The following is an 18,064-nucleotide window of genomic DNA, read 5'->3' on the forward strand; positions in this document are numbered from 1 at the left end:
GATAAAACAAAACAGACCATGATCCTTGGAAGTTCTTTACAAACGGTTGCCTTCAGCAATCAGCACCACCCACACCTTCCCTTTTTATAAAGCAGTCCCAAGGTGTGGCTTCTCAATGCCTTCTCCTCCTCCCCTGGAGTTGTCGTATTGACTGCTGCTGATCTGCTCTAGATAATTGCCTGCGTCTACGAGCATCAATCATGTCCATCAGCTGTGAATCCTCCAAATCCGACTCACTCTCCCCACACTTCATCCGTAACACGACTGGAGGGGCCTGGCTCTTCATCAGACCGTGAGTCTTGTAATTCATCAGAGCCTCCCTCTGACCCTGATGGCCCTCCAAATGCCTCCTCCACCTCTTCCTCAGATTCCCCGGACTCAGCTGTTGGGAACACAGGCTGGCACGGAATCACGACACTACCATTCCAGACAAATGGCTATCCAATCTCTTTCTAAAAATCTCCAGTGATAGAGCACCCACAACTTCTGGAGACAAGCTTTCCACTGATTGTTTTCACTGTCAGGAAATTTCTCTTTAGTTCTAGAAAAGTTTTCATCCGTTACTACTTGTCCTGCTCTCAGATGCTTGGGGGAATAGGTCGATCTCCTCTTCTCTGTGACAGCCCTCAAATATTGGAAGACTGTTATCATTTCACTCATAGTCCTCCTCTTCATTAGACTAGACATACCCAATTCCTGCAACTGTTCGTCATATGTTTTAGCCTCCAGCCCACTAATCATCTTTGTTGCTCTTCTCTGCACTCTTTCCAGAGTTTCAACAATTTTTTGTATCGTGGTGATGCAGTATTCCAAGTGTGGTCTTACCAAAAGCAGTATAAATCAGTGTACTAATAGTTCACATGATCTTGATACTATTTGTCTGTTGAGGCAGCCTAGGACTGCATTGGCTTTTTTGGCAGCTGCAGCACACTGCTGGCTCATAGATCCCTTTCACAGTTACTGCTGTTGAGCCAGGTACCACCTATTCTATACCGTGCATTTGGTTTTTCTTTCCTAAGGGTAAAACCTATCCTTTCTCACCACTGAATTGCATTTTGCTTGTTACATAGGGCTTCAGTTTCCTAACCTGTCTTCTCTATATCCAATGATATCCCAATGAGATGACAGAACGCCCTAGAAACAGCATCCATAATTTTCTCATCCAAAGAATTATTGTCACAATAAATCAATTTTTGTCTGACTCGTTCATTATTCATGTGCATAGCCACAAAGACAAGTTTTTTTTAAAAAGAAAAATAAGCTCCAAAACTGGAAATAAAACTGGCTTTTGAATAACGCACTAATATGCCAGTCTTTGGCTAAGATTTTCAAGCAATCCAAGGTAAACAATCCTAATTCTTCAATACTTCTTTTTCTTGAGATTATAATGCCATCTCTCAAATGAAAGACTTTTAAAACAAAACACGTAATAACAGAAGCACACCTACCAAAGGACTGATATTCTTAACAAATACTTTTTTATTCTTTAATATTTTGTACAATCCAAAGGTGCACAGGCTGCCATTCAAGCATTTGGTTTAGGCATATATCCAGATCAAAACAGCAAGTGGGATAATATATTTTAAAATCCCAACAAATAAATAAATTAGTTCACATTGTCTTCAGTACTCCTAGGCACTTTTAATTCCTACTGCATTCTTAGAGCCTGCTTTAAGAGTTCAAGATCTTTCCGTTTGCTTGTATTCACTCTGGCGCAACCATATTCCTCCAGTTGTAAAGGGATGTACTTTTCAATCACACCTAAGTCCTCTTCGGCAGAACCTGTAAAGAACTTGACCCAAGAGGGCTTAAAATTCCCTCTGAATCCCAGAAAACGAATGGTCTCTGAAACAGACAGGAGAGAAAAAAATAATAGCAAGTCTAAATGATATTTGACATAATTATTCTCAACAAATAATTATATCATTTTTAAAAAAAGAGTTTTGCTCTGGTAATACTGCAGGTTTGAAAAATGCCCCAATCTCATAAAATAACATACCAGTTCTAATTTGCACACCCTTTAGAATTTGATTTCAAAAGTTGTGGGGAAAAAATGTACAAAAGCAAACAAACCTGCATTGTGAAGATTTGGTGGTTTTGCTGCCCCCAGGGTCGTTAAGGCTTCAGAAATGTTAAGGTTTGTTATGTTCCCTCTGCTGGTTAACACAACTACAGACCTAAGAGAAAAATGCGGATCGGATAAAGTTGGAGAGCAGAGAAGAACACTGACTTATTGCAGCTAATAAATATGAATCCTGAGTGGGAGATTTTGAAAGCTGCAGAAATAATTTCAATATGCTTTGAAAATATTAATCTCTTTTACACGTTGTACTAACACATAACATGGTACATTCTCTGTAAAATACTAGAATTTCTGTTTTCTTTCTCTTCTTTAAAAAATAAGATTCTTTTCTTTAAAAAAAAGTGGTGAGGTCTTGGAAGCCAAGGGGAAACCAAAAAGATTTTGGAAATATTCAATGCTGTTTTGAGATTTCCCATCTATTGAATGCAACTAAATCTACAGAACAATACGTCCGTATGCTCAATTTCCAAAACTGATCAAACTGCAGAACCATTTCAGGCACCACAAGTCACGCATGACCAAGCAGTTTTAATAAAAGAGTATGATAGTTCTTCTAGCATTCTGTATTTTTTTAAAAAATGACCGGTTCACAGCAATCATGAAAGTTCTTTGTTCTTTTATAAAGCACCTAACTATTCTGACAGCATTTTTGTGGATTTTAAAAACAAACACTACATTTGCATTTCTCTTTCCACTTACATTAGTTTATGGGTTTATACTATATTGCCTACCTTTGGGGAATTCCGGTTTTTATATAATTTTCTATGAGCTTGGTCTTCTCTTCAGGAAAAAATGTTTCTTTTGTTACTTTACCCAAACAGGCATCAATGACTAGGGCAAGAAGGCCCACCTTTTTCAGTGGAAACTTGACATCATTGACCTGAAAAGGAAAAAAAAAACTCTCTTAAAAGCATTTATTTTCTCATGCCTATAAGAGTTATTTGTAAATACATTAATCTTCTGCCACTAACAGAATGCCCCTGCATTTAACCATGGTTTGGCTTATAAATGGCAATACGGGTGGTCTTCAACTTACAAACCATTTGTTTAGCAATCGTTTGAAGCTACCGTGGTGCTGAAAAAAAGGGACTGATGACTGGTCCTCACGCCTATGACCATCGCAGTGTTCCCTACAGATCAAAATTTGGGTACTTGGCAACTGCCACATATTTACAAGGGTTGCAGCATCCCAGGCTCACTTGGGATTTTCACAGTCGACAAGCCGTCAGGTTCACTTAAGGACCACTTAGCGACTGCACAAAATATAACTGTAGAATTTGATGTGACTCACTTAACAATTGCTTCGTCTAGCAATGGAAATTCCAGTTCCACCTGTAGTCATATGCTGAGGACTATCTGTGCTAAATTTCTGACCATGGACAATTACTATTAATGATGTACAAAGAAACTATTAATGGACTCCTTTTAAAAACTATGTTTTATGGCAACCACCATAAAGGGGGACCCATTTTGAACCCTGGAAAAGAGAATTGTGCAGGGGACCCATTTTGTGCAGGGGACCCATTTTGAACCCTGGAAAAGAGAATTGTTTCAAGCCTTGTACAGATAATTTTACTTAGAATTTTTAATGGTAGAACTGTGGTCTGCAGTTTATGCCTTCCTTTCAATTGCCCTGGGATTTAAATAAAACTCTTACTAGTAAACCCCCAGCCTACTTTTTCCCCCCTCCGATCCTGGTTTTTTATCACAGTGTCAGGATAATGTTTGAATTAAGCTCTAGGACATAAATACCAATCAAGTGAAAGATTTACTCTGAAGTTCTGTATTCAGTCCTGAAGTAGAAAAAAACGGAAGGAGATCAATTAATGCTACCTCGTCCTCCCCCCACCATTTAAAACAACTACTTCTCTTCTAAGAATGAGGAGTATTAAAACATCACTACTGTGTGTTAGTGTAGAAATTCTCCCACGGAAATTTATCAAAGGCCTTCTGAAAGCCAATCCTGACAAAATATGCAGCAACAGGAATGCCAAAAATGTCAATCCCCTCACTTATTTTCTTTCTCCTGTTTGCAGAAATGTGTGAAGCCTATTAAGCAGTTTTAGCAGATCCAGCTCGGTATGTGTTGTGTGTATGTGTTAAATCCAGCTCTCTTCCTTATAGGACAAGAGACTAACTTGCGTCCACTTTATCCCCTGTGCATCAAACTGAGATAAGCAGAGACGCCTGGGAGCCTCCTTCAATTCATGCTTCAGACTGTCTGTTGTTTTCTTTGTGTATCAGGCAGGGTGAGCAGCTAGCTTAGAGCAAGGAGAACAACACATTTCTTCTTTTCACTAAGCAAGATCTTCTTTGTTCTGTTCATGAAGCAGCCAGGAGATGGTACTCTGGGCTGGCCAGATTCATAGACAGCCTCACCCTTTTTACAAGGGGAAGTAGTCTGAGCCACGGCTTCCTTGCCTTCTCGTGGAAGGCAAGCAAAGATAACTCACACACTGCCAGGGAAGTGGCAAGGGCCTTCATCCCTGCCCTAACCATCTGCTGTCAAATCCCTACAAGTTTGTAAAATACTTTCTCACACTGAGAGGAACGTAAGGCCCAGGAAGAGAACAAGAATACTTACAGATATTGAATATTCTTGTGATTCTGAAGTTTGGATTTTCACAAAGATGTAGGTTTGATGAGGATCACTGGTAAATACCACCTGAAATGTTAAGGATACCATATAGATTTAAAACTAGTAATTTTTGGTATTATTTGACAGTTCGTTTTGGAACAGACTATTGAATTGGCAAAAAATAATAATCATACTAAGATGTTCAAACATCCACGTAAGATGAGAAAGAATGTATTTTTGTTGAATCACAGAAAACTTGTTAAAATAAATCTTTGAATTAAGATATAGTGGTCCTGGGGTGTACTGGATCCTGTACAGATTTGCACATTGGTAAAATCCTGTTCAGTTTTATATATGTATAAAACCCCATTTGTAATTTTATAATATGGATAAAATTACATTCTGGATACCGACTCTTCCCATGAGTCCATTAAACTGGTGGCTTACTGTAAAAATAGTATAAATCAATGGACTATAATTTTTCTAAGAAAATATTTTTAGACGATAACTCATGAAGCAATACAAAAAAAGGTCATATTATAAAAAGTACATATAGAAAAAGAGCCTCTACAAACAACAATAAATTATTTTGTTGGCAATTAAGCTGCTTCTTTCTTTCTACTTTACTTACCACTGTTTTATGACCACCATAAGGGCAGGCTATCTAATAATTATCAATTATTTTAGATTTTGTACTCCAAAGCCTAAATCAGCAAAATTCCTGAGAAGAATTGTAGAAATTGTAGTATCAAATATCTGGGGACTTATTTACCTTTACATACAAAAGTCCACCCTAGGGCTTGAGGTAGTTTACAACTGAAGTAAAAAACCAATAACAACAGTAACCTATGACCACCCACACCGGCCATGATCTCCATCTACAGATTTAAGAATACCTTGGGAAGACATTTTCCACTTCCAAATAGTGGAAGTGTGAACCATCATTGGGACTGGATCAGGCCACACTGACAAATGTTGACAAATAACATGTCCATCTTGCAGGGATTCTTTCTTAAGCTTATTTTGACCCATGCAAACTCTGATGGAAGCTACGACCAGCTAGTACTTTGAAGCATTCCTTAGTCTGGCCCTGGGATATTATCAGCATCATCACCTGAAATGAAGGATCTTCTAAATAGTAAATATTGCTCTTATTCTAAAGAACATCCAGGTTCTACTGGAAGAACTTTGGACTTAACTCCTCCATTCTTTTTGGAAGAGTTTTTAATCTGCTTCGTTGTTTTATGATTTTAATGTTTTTTTAATGTCTTTATGCCATAAGCCATCCAGAGTCATTTGACCTGAGATGGGCGGCAAACAAATTTTGTAATAATAAAATAATAATCTTTTGCTAGTTCTACTAAACACAAGCAACCATTCTGTGAACTGTGCTTGACAGGTTCCCATGCCTATTTTCCTTGAGAAATACATTCAATTCTTTCTGCAACTCACCTGCCAACCTGACAGATAACCATGGAATAAACCATTCAATATTTTTGTTTCATACAATCTTACCTCCACAATCATTTCTCACCTGATCTGAGCCACATTTCAGACAGATGTTAGTTATTTTTGTGGGCATTCTTTTCACAGCTGTTGGTTTCTGGAAGTACTTTGGATAAGCGTTTGCTGAGCAGTTACTGTAAGATTTTGACTGAAAGCTGGCCTGTATTTTGACTCTTTCACATCCCTGAGATGAACAGTAACTATGCCCTTCTCTGTGATATTTGGCTTGCAGGAACAGAAACAATAGCCTGCCAAGGAACACAGAAGTAGAGAAATATTAAGCAGAGCACACGCCATTCCACAGGATGCTACAGTGGCACAACTGTTTACTTGTGCGTCTTACTTTATGCATCTTCCACCAGTGCTATTGATTTCATTTTTCTTGTTGTTGAAATATGATCAACTCCCCACTCAGACTGTGAATTACATTCATTCTGCCATTTATAACAGCCATTTTGCTAGAAATGAAAGCTCCTTCTTTCTAACACACTGTGTATGTGGTAGATGAGAGAAACAATGTTTGTGTGAGTAAACATATTCAAGCTCATGGAGGAGACAAGATACAGTCCTGGATAGAATTATTTAAGATAGACAATGAAATTGACAAACTGAATGGAAAATAATTTCTGGGCGTACTTAACATCCTAGCTTGTGCTAACCTTGAGAAAAATGACCCTTCAGTCATAAATCTGTTCATAACCACAAACCACAAGGATTTCTCTTAGAACTGCATCCACGCTACATCTCTCAACTCTTAGACAGCCAGACCAAACAGTCTTTAGTCATTACTTTAATTTTATGGAAAACGTCTACCCAGTGCTATCATCAAAATAAAAAATTTTCTCTGTTCGTCTCTTCTGCAGCTCAGCCATTGAAGACACGGCAACATAATCCTCCATATTATAATAAGCAGATGCCTGTCTCTGGAATACATCGAAGGTTACTTGAAAAGAGGCATCTGGTGGGTAACAGAGGCCAACTCGGATCCAGTCATTCCTGAAAAAGAGAATTGATGAAAAACATTGTCATTTATGATTTTATGATTTGCTCTTTGTTGCATTTAACGTTCTTATTCAGCAAAGACTATTTGGGAACTGGAAATTTTGCACGAAAAGACAGCGGCACTTATTAGTGGACTGAGGCAGAGAAAAGACAATTACAGCAGAGACAATTAAACAACGCCTTAGGGAAGGGACATGATGCATTTCTATGTAGTCCTCAAAGCCCTTATACACTTGGAAGGTATTTAACCAAATTCTGTTTTCAAAGGAGGACCTCAACTTTGCCATGATTTGATGTGCTTTAACAGTGGTTTCAGAAGGCATCCCATTCAATTTCAGACTTTGCCTATCTGGTGAAAAAGGTTTTGAAACCACCGAACAAGTTTCATTATGCTGTCCGTTTTATGCTAGCATGTGTCATAAGTCATTACCCCACATCTAATTAAATATCCTGGTCACTTTTATTAGTTTTATTTAAAGCCTTAACTTTCAGATTCAAATGATTCTATTTCCTTAAGTATGGTTGCAATTATTTGTGTAATATGTAAGTTACACAGAAATTGGGTTGATCTGTGTATCTAACTGGCTATCAAATATTACCAATATATACACAAGTATGTTTTATGGACTGGAGATTGACCACAATAAAGATCCTTACCTACATTTTCCTGAGGACTGTCAGGTTCCACAGGATTTAAAGCCCACAAAGACTATTGATTACATGCTTAAATAGTATAGCAATCTACCACAAAAGAACACCACATGCAAACGTACTTGTTGAAATTAATGAGGTATAAGAAAGTTATTTGTGGGGATTGTCCATTCCAATGTATCGTGTAGCCCTTTTGAAGCATTACCACTGGCTGGTATTGCTGGAAGTCAGCTTTTTGATTATTAATACCTCGAAGTATCATAGGGTTGGAAGGATATTCGTCTCGTACCATAGTCATGATTAGATTCTGTGGGTTCCGGGTCTGGATGTATACCTACAAGAAGAAAGGGAAATGCTAAGTCCTATGAAATGACAAAGATCTGATCTATCAAAAACACATGCAGTATAAATGACCTGGATGTAAGACAAGTTAAATCTCAATTACATAAGAACTCTGAAGGACGAAAACTATTTTTACAAAGAATTATATGATCTAAGGAAAACAATAATAAGAATGATTCAATTACAACTATGGGGTAGATATAGGTTTTAGGGCTTAGCAAATCCTCCTTGTCAGCAGTTATCCTCTCTCTTTTTTGTTGTTGAACCCTAATAATACGTTGCCATAAAAAAAAAAAAAAAAATAGAAGTTATGGGTTGAATTGTTTTTCTGATTTGACTGGTAATCTTGTATGACTGGAGGAACAATTAAGCTTTAGGTTGCCCTCAAGTCAGAAAGGAAACCGCAGTCAGGAATGCTGGAGAGACTATGAGTCAGATATTTAAGTTTTCTAACCCTCTAAGCCACATTTGAACAGGATTAGTTCCATCATAATCTCTTCCGTGTGAAGTCATAGCTCTACTCTAATCTTTATACACAATATGACACATGAAAAATGCATTATTAAAACAAAGCAATATTATTACAGAACAAGCATAGATACATCAACATGTTACTCATACTTCCCTCTCTCATGTCCTAAGGAACAGAAAAACTGTGAATATGATATGGATAAAACAATATAATGGAATTATTCTTTCTTCATATATCTGACCCTATATTTGCTTTCTTCATGCTAGTGTTTTACATTAATTAGTATTATTTAAAAAATATAGAAACAGAGATGGTGGTGAATGAATGATGCATTTATTTGTTTAATTTTATTTATTTATGTTCTATAGCCATCCACCTCAGTCAATGGCTCTACAGTCTTTGTGTAGCTCTGTTTTTATTCGTGTTAACCTAATTCTCATTTCCTGAATTAACTTAATCTTCTGGGTTTGCATTGAACCATAATTAGCTGCCCCACAGGATAAAACGGGGAGGATAATTTGTGGTTTAGACAATAATTCAAACACAGCCATTGTATGAGTGTGGGTGAGAAGACAGAAAGATAGAACATATATACTCAGCTAAAAAATATTCAAACTGCTGAATTTAAATGTAAATACAAATCAATAATTCAACCTTTTCCTCTAGAAAATCGGACACACTATTCATGTTTCATGCATACAACACAACATTCACATCTCTCTTTTAACCTGAGCAAAAGTTCCACTGCAGACTACACCATTCCATGTGATAAAGTTAGAACAGTCTGGATGTCGAATCAGATAGTTATCCATTCTACCAACGTAAGTGTCCTTGAAACCCGTCACCGATCCATCAACATCGTGGAATATTGAATTCTTGTCACCATCCTGATCAGCTTCTTCAAACCATGGGCCAGGTTTTCCAAAGAAGACTTTTAAAGAAACCTTACAAGACAAAAAGTACATTATTATTTATTTGTTATTTAATTTATAAATTGTCCATTTCCCTCACAGAGACATCAGTCTAATGCCACTGATTACCATTATTGTCTTCAAAATCCTTTCCTTTTTCATGTGGAAAAAGCAACTTTAATTTTTTTTAAAAAAACTTACATTTTCACCAAATGCCACCAGGGAAATATTGTTTTGAGGTGTAATTTGCCAGGTGTTTTTCAGTGGGAACCCAATTGCACTAGTGAATCTATCAGTAGTTGGCACAAAGTTATTGAATGTACATTTGGTGAGGCGAATAGGTCCATCATAAATTTGAAATCCACGGATTGGGTAAGTCCTGTAAAAGCAGAAAAATGTTTAGAAACATCACTTTCCCTGATATAAATATTTACAGAATAAGCAGCTAAGAGGAGAGTTATTAGGGAATAAAAGCTATTAAATATAATGAGACTCAGTGAAATAAGCTTTAGATTATGGCAAAATTTATGAAAATATTTGCATGCTTATTTTTAAATGTAGTATTTATTCTGGGCCCTATTTTACTGAACTTTCCTGGCCCAAGGAATAATTTAAGACAGGATGACATAAATGTATGTATGTATCTATATTTTAGACCACAGGTCGGCAACCTGCGGCTCCGGAGCCACATGCGGCTCTTTGAGCCTTCTCCTGCGGCTCCCAGCCTCTTCTGCCATTTGCAGAGAGAGACAGAGACACAGAGAGGCACTTGTGCTTTCTCTCTCTCTCTCTCTCTCTCTCTCTCTCTCTCTCTCTCTCTCTCTCTCTCTCTCTGTGTGTGTTTGTGTAAAAAAGAGAGTGGCCTCACCCTGTTCGACGAGCTGACAAGCTTACTGGGTAGGGCTCCTGCCTTGGCTGCGTGTTTGCAGGAAGCAGGAAACAGGAAGGGCAGGAGAGAGCCAGCCTGTTGGAGAACAGCTTGAAACCAGCTTGCCAAGTGAGCAGAAGATTGGAGAAAGGGAGAGAGAGGGGACAGAGAGAGGGAGAGAAAGAAAGAGAGAGAAAAAGAGAAAGAAAGAAAGAAAGAAAGAGAGAGGGAGAGGAGAGGAGAGAAAGAGGGAGAGGAGGAGAGAGGGAGAGAGGAAAGAGGGAGAGAGGGAGAGGAAAGAGAGAAAAAGAGAGAGAGGAGAGAGGGAGGGAGAAGGAGAGGGAGAGGGAGAGGGAGAGAGAGAGAGAGAGAGAGAGAGAGAGAGACCCTTTTGGCATCTAAAATGAAGATAACACTGCATATATCCTTTTTTACCTTTATGTGATATATATATACCTATAATAAAGGTAAAAAAGGATATATGCAGTGTTATCTTCATTTTAGATATCAAAAGGGTTTTGCGGCTCCCAGTGTTTTGTTTTTGGTGGGAAACGGGTCCAAATGGCTCTTTCAGTGTTTTGGGTTGCCTACCCCCGTTTTAGACAAAGTCCCCTTCTCAGTGTGAAAACTGTAATTAATGAATCTGAACTTTGTTCTTCTCCCGTTGATTATCCTAATGGCAAGTGGAAGCTATTGAATCCCCTGAAGCTCCTTAAGAAGAATAATTATATAGGTAAAAGATATCAAGGAACAGGTGGATGATGGTTTAATTTTCAGTCATATTTTCAATCCATTTGAGAATAGATAAGCACCAGATCTTGTAATATTGGTAAATTAGCAGATCCAAGAGAAAAAAAAAAACAGGTTAAAAAAATATTGTCATGGAGAAAATATATCTATGTGGTCACTAGTAGCAGAAAACGACTTCATGGCACATAATCAATGAATATATATTTTAATACTATTGAAACACTTTAGCTCACCATAATTCTACATATATCCTGATTGGGCTGGATTTCTGCAGTACATATACAGTACAGGCTGATTAAAGATGCACGTATGTATTTATTGGTGATTTTTTTTTACTATTCAATTAAATAAATACTCTGTGAAGTTTAAAGGTATCATTTAAAAATACGACAGAAATACAAAATGTGTTTAAAACCATGGCAACAAATAAGCAATCATTTTCTGACAACTGGGAACAAGTGTAGATGATAAGAAGAGAGGATAACATGGTAATATCTGCAAATCTTAGCTATGCTTTGCTCTATTTAGGAGTAACAGAAGAACGAGTGAAAGTGGCTGGCAACCATCCATGTTAACTCCTTGTCAAGGAATCTATGCTGGTATACACCCATCAACTTACATCTTGCAGGGGCAATCTAAGTTTCTTCAGGAACTATCTGATTATCATCTCTTTTAAAGAAACGGATACTGTCCTCTTTGTAAAGAAAAAAAAAGATGCATAATTTCTTAAATAAGCTGGACATCCTCTTTGGACTGTTCTAAAGAATGAAAAAAAAGCCCATACAGGTGATCAGATATACCAGGCCAAGTGTTTTCCTCAACATTCAAATGGATACAATTGCCTTGAATCTCTTTTGCAAAACAATCATAGAAAATTTCTAAGAATTCTGCAGTATAAATTCAAAGCTAAATTGTGGTAGGTTTCTAACTAAGTAACAAAGTCATGTCAAAAGCTATCCTTGCTAGGGCCACAAAATCAGCCAGATAACAAAATCAGTCAGATAAACCCACATAGCCAGAAACACTTACCGGTTTCTAGGTAATGTGCGTGTTTTATTGTTTACTCCTCCAGTCCCCCAGTATTTGTTCTGGCCTCCTAAATAGCCATAATTCTTACTTTCACCAACAAAAAGAGAGTTTGAGACTTCTTGGCTGGATCCTTCATCACTCGGAAAACTTCCATCACTATCAGAAACAAAACCAAAGACTTTTCGCAGATGTAAAAGATCTAATTCTAGTAAGGCTTGTGCCACATTTAACAGAAGAAATGACCACCACTGTGTTCTTGCCTGGTTTGGTGCTTCACCTCATCCGTATGACGGCCTGATGAGAGAACTAGGCTAGTAATATCTGGTGAGATTTAAATTTTTTGAAACCCCACTATCTGGCAATATTGCCAGGAAATTAAAATAGAAAGGAAGATGGCGTGCTACCCTGATCTATTTTAGAGGAGAAACAAAATATAATAAATGAGTTTCTGTGTGTATACATTGTCCAGTGGAGTCCAATAAATGACAACCACTGAAAATAAAGCCAAACAGTACTAACCTGGCAAAAGTTAAGCCTATTCCATTGTCAGCAAATCTAGGAGAGAGAAAAAAAAATAACTTGTTTTAAAAAACAGCTTCTTTTGATTAGCATTAAAATAAATACATTTTTAAAATGCGGCTCAGAACTTAATCCAGGCAAGGTAGAAAATGCTGAATCAGAGCTTGGCAGCTGAACCCATTTTCCTCAAATACAAGCGGCTGGTTCAAAGCAAACTTAAAACAGATAACAGCAAAAAAATATGTTTGTATATTTTTTTAAGCATACAAATCCAGTATGTTTCTGCTACCTTCCCAGAAATTATAATGCAAATAGATTTAATGAATGTAGTCAGCTCTGCCAGCCCTGTTCAAAATAATTTACTTTAGCAACATGCTCACATTTGCTCTGGAGGACTCACCCTGAGTTCTGAATGATGATGTCTCCACCTCTGACCCAAGCCCCGTGGTCATTGTTTTTATAAGCTATTAGTCTTTCTATAAGAGCAGCAACCCGGGGCTTCTCAGGATTTGCATCTTGATGAGGACGAAACCTGATAAATGAAAGACAGACAGAATTGTACTGGCCTGTGAGCAAATCTGCCTACATGTCCAAAATATTAAAACTACTGCCTGACGCAGGAGATCAGCTCCAGTATTAAACACGTCCAAAGAAATGAAATAGAGAATAAAAGATTAGCTTGGGTTTGACACGGAAAAAGAGACAGAAGATCTTTGTGGCACCATAGTTGTTAAACTACAAACTACCATGCTAGCTAAGTCTAACATGAGTTATCTTCCAATAGCAGTCTACTTCCACCCTCTCACCTAAATAATGTGTACTTTCTCCTAGTAAACTCCCACTGAAATAGAGAGAACCGTGTACTATAATATTTACGTACATTACACTCCTTATATTCTTTGTTTTCCCAATTTCTTTATAAGAAAGCAGGGAAGCACCGAAGTTATGAGCAACCACCTAACTTGTAGACAAAGTTCAGTGGTGATTCAAATACCTCTAATGCAGGGCCTAATATAATGTACTATGGTGTAATGTGGTGTGTTGCAATGAAGAAGCTAAATCTTTAACAGTGTGGTCACTAGGACATCAAGTAGCTTAGCAGTTCAACAGAGAACTGGGGACAAAAAAACCCTGAATGGAATGGAGTAACAGATCTATTCATAACAGCAGTCAGCCATCAGAGAGGCAGGAGAAAGCATTCAAAGAGACCAAGGAGGCAAGAATAAAAATGAAAACTGGAATATTTTATTATTTAGCTAAGGGGTATCAGCAGAAAAATAGCTAATATTTAGCTAATATCTGCAGAAAGAAAATCATAAACACTAACTTGCGAAAAGAATGTGGGCTTGTAATTCAAAATTACAAGCAACAAATTAGAAGCAACAAAAAGGGCTTTTTGTCTAAGTGACTACTTATCTTTTTTCAAAAAAGAATGCATTGCTTTGTAGCTACTAATATTTATAATAACAAATTATGCCACATCATTATTTCTCTTTTTACGAAGTAATTTAGTTGATCAGTGGAGTGCAGTTGACATAGATTACCTTCACTTCAGGAAAACATCTAATAAAGTTTCCTATATGTCCCTAATAGAAAAGATAGCAAGATGTAGACTAGAAACTACATTACCATCTGGTTGAAGATCAAAGGCTTCATTCTAGACCTTGTATCATTCAACATATTCATAAGTAACTTGAATGACATGTTAAAATATGACTTCTAGGTGGCACAGTGTATTTGACAGCAAATACTTTACAGAACAGCATTAAGATTCAAGCGCATCTTCTTATTTGGAACAATAAGCAGAGGCAGCACTCTTTCAAGAGGCACAAATGGAAAATCCTTCATTTGGATAGAAAATTCAGTGGCATAAATACTGCATAAGATAGGGACAACATCCAGACAGTAGACCCTGCAAAAAGGACCTAGCTGGCTTGATGAATCACTGACCGAACGTAAGCTAGTAGTATGATACAGCTGCTAAAAAAGCAAATATAATCCTAGGTTTTATCAATAATAGTGCCAAGATCAAGAGAAGTTATTCTGTGTTGCTCAGACTTAAGTTATGGTACTGCATTTTAGGAAGGAAGCAGCAACCAAGAATATAAGGATAATAAGTATAAGAAAGTTCATCAGGACAGTTGAGAGGTTACAGGCATTTTTAGCCTGTGCCTTGATTATAGAGAGCTGTAGAGAAACAAATGTTGTGTCCAATCACTTGAAGAACAGTCATACAGAAGATGGGAAAAAATGACTGTAGCTCTTCCAGAAGAAACAATACGTTTAAATTAAAAGTGTGGACATGGGGATCACCCCACCTCCCCATATTAAGAACTGTTCAACAATGAAACAGGCTGTCTTGGGAGATGGATTTAAACCAAAGCTGACTGGCCATTTGTTAGGGCTACTGTAGTAGTGGAACTCTAAACTGTCCAGAGGCAGAATCTTCATGGTCCATATTTAGTTCTTGCATTCTATGATTCTGTCTGAAAGATTGCTACGTACTTTGTCTTTCGATATTAAAATTCTGGGCAAGACTTTCCAGATGTAATCTTTAATCATTCTGCTTTCCATCCCAAAATTTCATTTTACCTTGCATTAGTGTCCAAAGACAGGTATTCCCTTTTATCTGTAGCACTTGCATTGGTGATTTTTACTCCTTTATCAATGAATAAGCCAGCCTCAATAAAGAAAAAAAAAGACAAATTAACCTTTTCCACAACTGAAAATCTGTGGATAATCTTGCGAATCTTAGTGATATCCTCTAACAAGGAACAACTAGGTTGTTTCCCAAGTGCTCGAGGTTCCTTCATATTAACATATATTAAAATAGTCTTATCTTGCACACTAAATATTTCAGAAAGACCCTTTATGAAGGAATCAAGAGGCAGATACTCCTTTTGAGCTGAACACATGACTTGTATAATACCATTCTCCCCCCCCCCAAACCAGATAATTGGCATAGTTACAGGTAAACGCAACATATCTAAATTGACCAACATTTTTAGTGATATAATTTTTCAGCAATTGATGTGTCCTTTTTAATTGAAACAAAAGGAGAATGACTACAAAGTCGTTTTAAAAGATTGTAAATCAGTTTCTTTGGGAGCTTGAGAAGAATGCCAGGTGCCAGGTTACTATCTACTAATTAACATGTCTTTTTTCAAAAAAAAAAAAAAAAAGAGCTTATAAAATACCTTCATTGAAAGGATGTAAAACAAAACAAACAAATATTCCCCTGAGGGAAGGAGTAGGGACAAGGAGGCCATCCTGTTTTTTGATCATCTGAAAATGTTAGGGGAAACGATGGATTGTTCTCGCATATCCTGATGCTGAATACACATTGCAATATTTATTCAGAGACCAGTTTCACTGCATTCAGTGGGGATTAGTTTTAAGTAGAGATACATAACTTTTTATTATGTTCATCGAAACCAGTGGCAAATAGTTCAGGAAGGAAGGAAGGAAGCCATACTTAACAAATGCTTATACATAATGAGCTGTGGATTATAAAGGATATGAGCAGTTTATTGTTTTCTTTATTTTAAAAAAATCTCTCTCAAATTACTGAAAAAACAAAACGTGGCAAAGGCATAAAAAGAACAAAGAAAAAAAAGATATGACTGTCCTATCTTAACATTAATCCCTGTTTAAGCTCACCAATATATGACTTTGGGTTGATGTTAACAAAGCTATGTAATCTGCACATTCTTTAAAATAGTATTCTGTATTTTATACAGGACCATTTATACTGCAATTGCAGCGTATACACTGGTTTTAATAGTCATGGTTTTATAGCCTTGGAAGAAAAACAATCCCTTTGATTCTAATATCTCAAAAAAAGATTAGCTAGAATTTGATGCCATTTCCATCTTATTTCCAAAAAAGCCATTTATGAGTACAGTAGGGAAGAGATTATTTCAGAAATATATATTCTTAACTAAAATTCCAAACCAAGACAAAGAAGACGGTTAGGAAAGAACATTGTGCATTTTTTCCTACATTAAAAATTTAAGTAGGCTAGCCAAAAATAATAAGAAGCCTTTTTCTGTGGTGACTGCTGTTGGAAGAACCCCAAAGGCTCTCTGAGAAACTGGCTTACCCCAATGGGGTTAGCCCAGTAGTGGGGAACCTATGGCACAGGTACCAGAGGCGGCACTCGGAGCCCTGTCTGTGGGCACACGTCCGTTGCCCCAGCCTTGCCTCCTCCCATGACCCCCTCCTTACCAGCAGCCCCCCTGGAGGAGAGTCACCCCTGAGCGTGGCCCACGCGGAGCAGGGCAGCCAAGGACATGGCAGCCAGGCAGCCTAGACAAGACTCTGCCCTCACGCCCCATCGCGCAGTTGATGCTGCGGGGTGCGGGCAGAGGGCGTGGCCGCCATGGCGCTGCTGGGCGATCTGTGGCGGCCCTGGAGGCGGTGAGCGGCCCTGCGGGCAGGCAGGGTAAGGGCGGGGCAGGGTGGAGCAGGGGCGGGGCCAGTTTTTGGGCACTCAGCCTCTAAAAGGTTCGCCATCACTGGGTTAGCCCATCCTACCCGCACTGGCAGAAGAGACATGCTGAGCGTCCTATCAGCCAAGAAATTTCAGCTGGCAGGGTCCAGAAGAAGAGCCTTCTCTATGCCATGTGAGACATCTTGCCCTCCCCAGGTCAGATCTGCGTCCGCCCTTTTGGCCTTTTGAAAGGCCTTGAAGACATGGCTGTGCCAACTAGCCTGGGCCCCAGATGGGGGTGTAGTATTTTGAACAACCCCACCTTCTCCCTGTACACACTTTGCTTCCTTTCTTCTCCATCCTGCTTAGTTTTACTTTAATTGAATTTTAAGATCCTTATTTATTGTTTTAATGTTTTATGCTGCGTTTCATTCAATGTCTGTAAGTCACTTAGAGTTGCCTTTAAAGAGATAAATAATAAAAAATAAAAATAAATAAAATGTTGCTGGAAGTTCAAAAACAAGCTATACAGCAGGTTAAGTTGTAAATAAAGGCATTCCATTGTCAAAGCATATATCAGACAAGTAGTTCTGGCCACTAAAAAAGTATGTAACCAAGTTTCAGTAAATATTAACCAAATGATTCTGTTTGGTTTTTTTGTGCCTGTTCAATATTTTCAGTCAAATGTTCAGATGAATTAATCTTAAAAGAAGTATCTGATTGCTTACAAGTGAGACTATGAAGCCTCAGTTAGTATTAATATATATTACCTATGTTAATATAAGTTAGTATTAATATATGTAATCTACAGGATTAATAATGCGATATAGATTTATACTTTATTTAAGCTCTTTAGGAACCTCTCCTGAAATTATTTCCACAAGATGATCCCTGTAAGCACACAATACCATATCAGATGTG

The 18,064-nt window shown here is 37.7% G+C and overlaps 1 protein-coding gene across 2 annotated transcripts in view; it reads right to left on the minus strand.

Moving 5' to 3' along the window:
* Positions 1-1,469: 1,469 nt before the first annotated feature.
* Positions 1,470-18,064, minus strand: part of CEMIP2 (cell migration inducing hyaluronidase 2) — a 63,490-nt gene continuing 46,895 nt past the window's right edge. For both annotated transcript variants that reach the window (XM_015812481.1, XM_029283438.1), the window contains 13 exons: positions 15,304-15,392; positions 13,112-13,243; positions 12,712-12,747; positions 12,193-12,348; positions 9,747-9,924; positions 9,363-9,578; positions 7,943-8,154; positions 6,981-7,163; positions 6,196-6,415; positions 4,668-4,748; positions 2,815-2,963; positions 2,074-2,177; positions 1,470-1,845 (listed from right to left, as the gene is read on the minus strand). In XM_015812481.1, the coding sequence (XP_015667967.1) occupies positions 1,649-1,845; positions 2,074-2,177; positions 2,815-2,963; positions 4,668-4,748; positions 6,196-6,415; positions 6,981-7,163; positions 7,943-8,154; positions 9,363-9,578; positions 9,747-9,924; positions 12,193-12,348; positions 12,712-12,747; positions 13,112-13,243; positions 15,304-15,392 (1,953 nt within the window). In that variant the 3' untranslated portion in view covers positions 1,470-1,648. The remainder of the gene's footprint in view (positions 1,846-2,073; positions 2,178-2,814; positions 2,964-4,667; positions 4,749-6,195; positions 6,416-6,980; positions 7,164-7,942; positions 8,155-9,362; positions 9,579-9,746; positions 9,925-12,192; positions 12,349-12,711; positions 12,748-13,111; positions 13,244-15,303; positions 15,393-18,064) is intronic.

Source organism: Protobothrops mucrosquamatus, unplaced genomic scaffold (assembly GCF_001527695.2).
Source record: "Protobothrops mucrosquamatus isolate PMUCROS unplaced genomic scaffold, P.Mucros_1.0 scaffold87, whole genome shotgun sequence".
NCBI lineage: Eukaryota > Metazoa > Chordata > Lepidosauria > Squamata > Viperidae > Protobothrops > Protobothrops mucrosquamatus.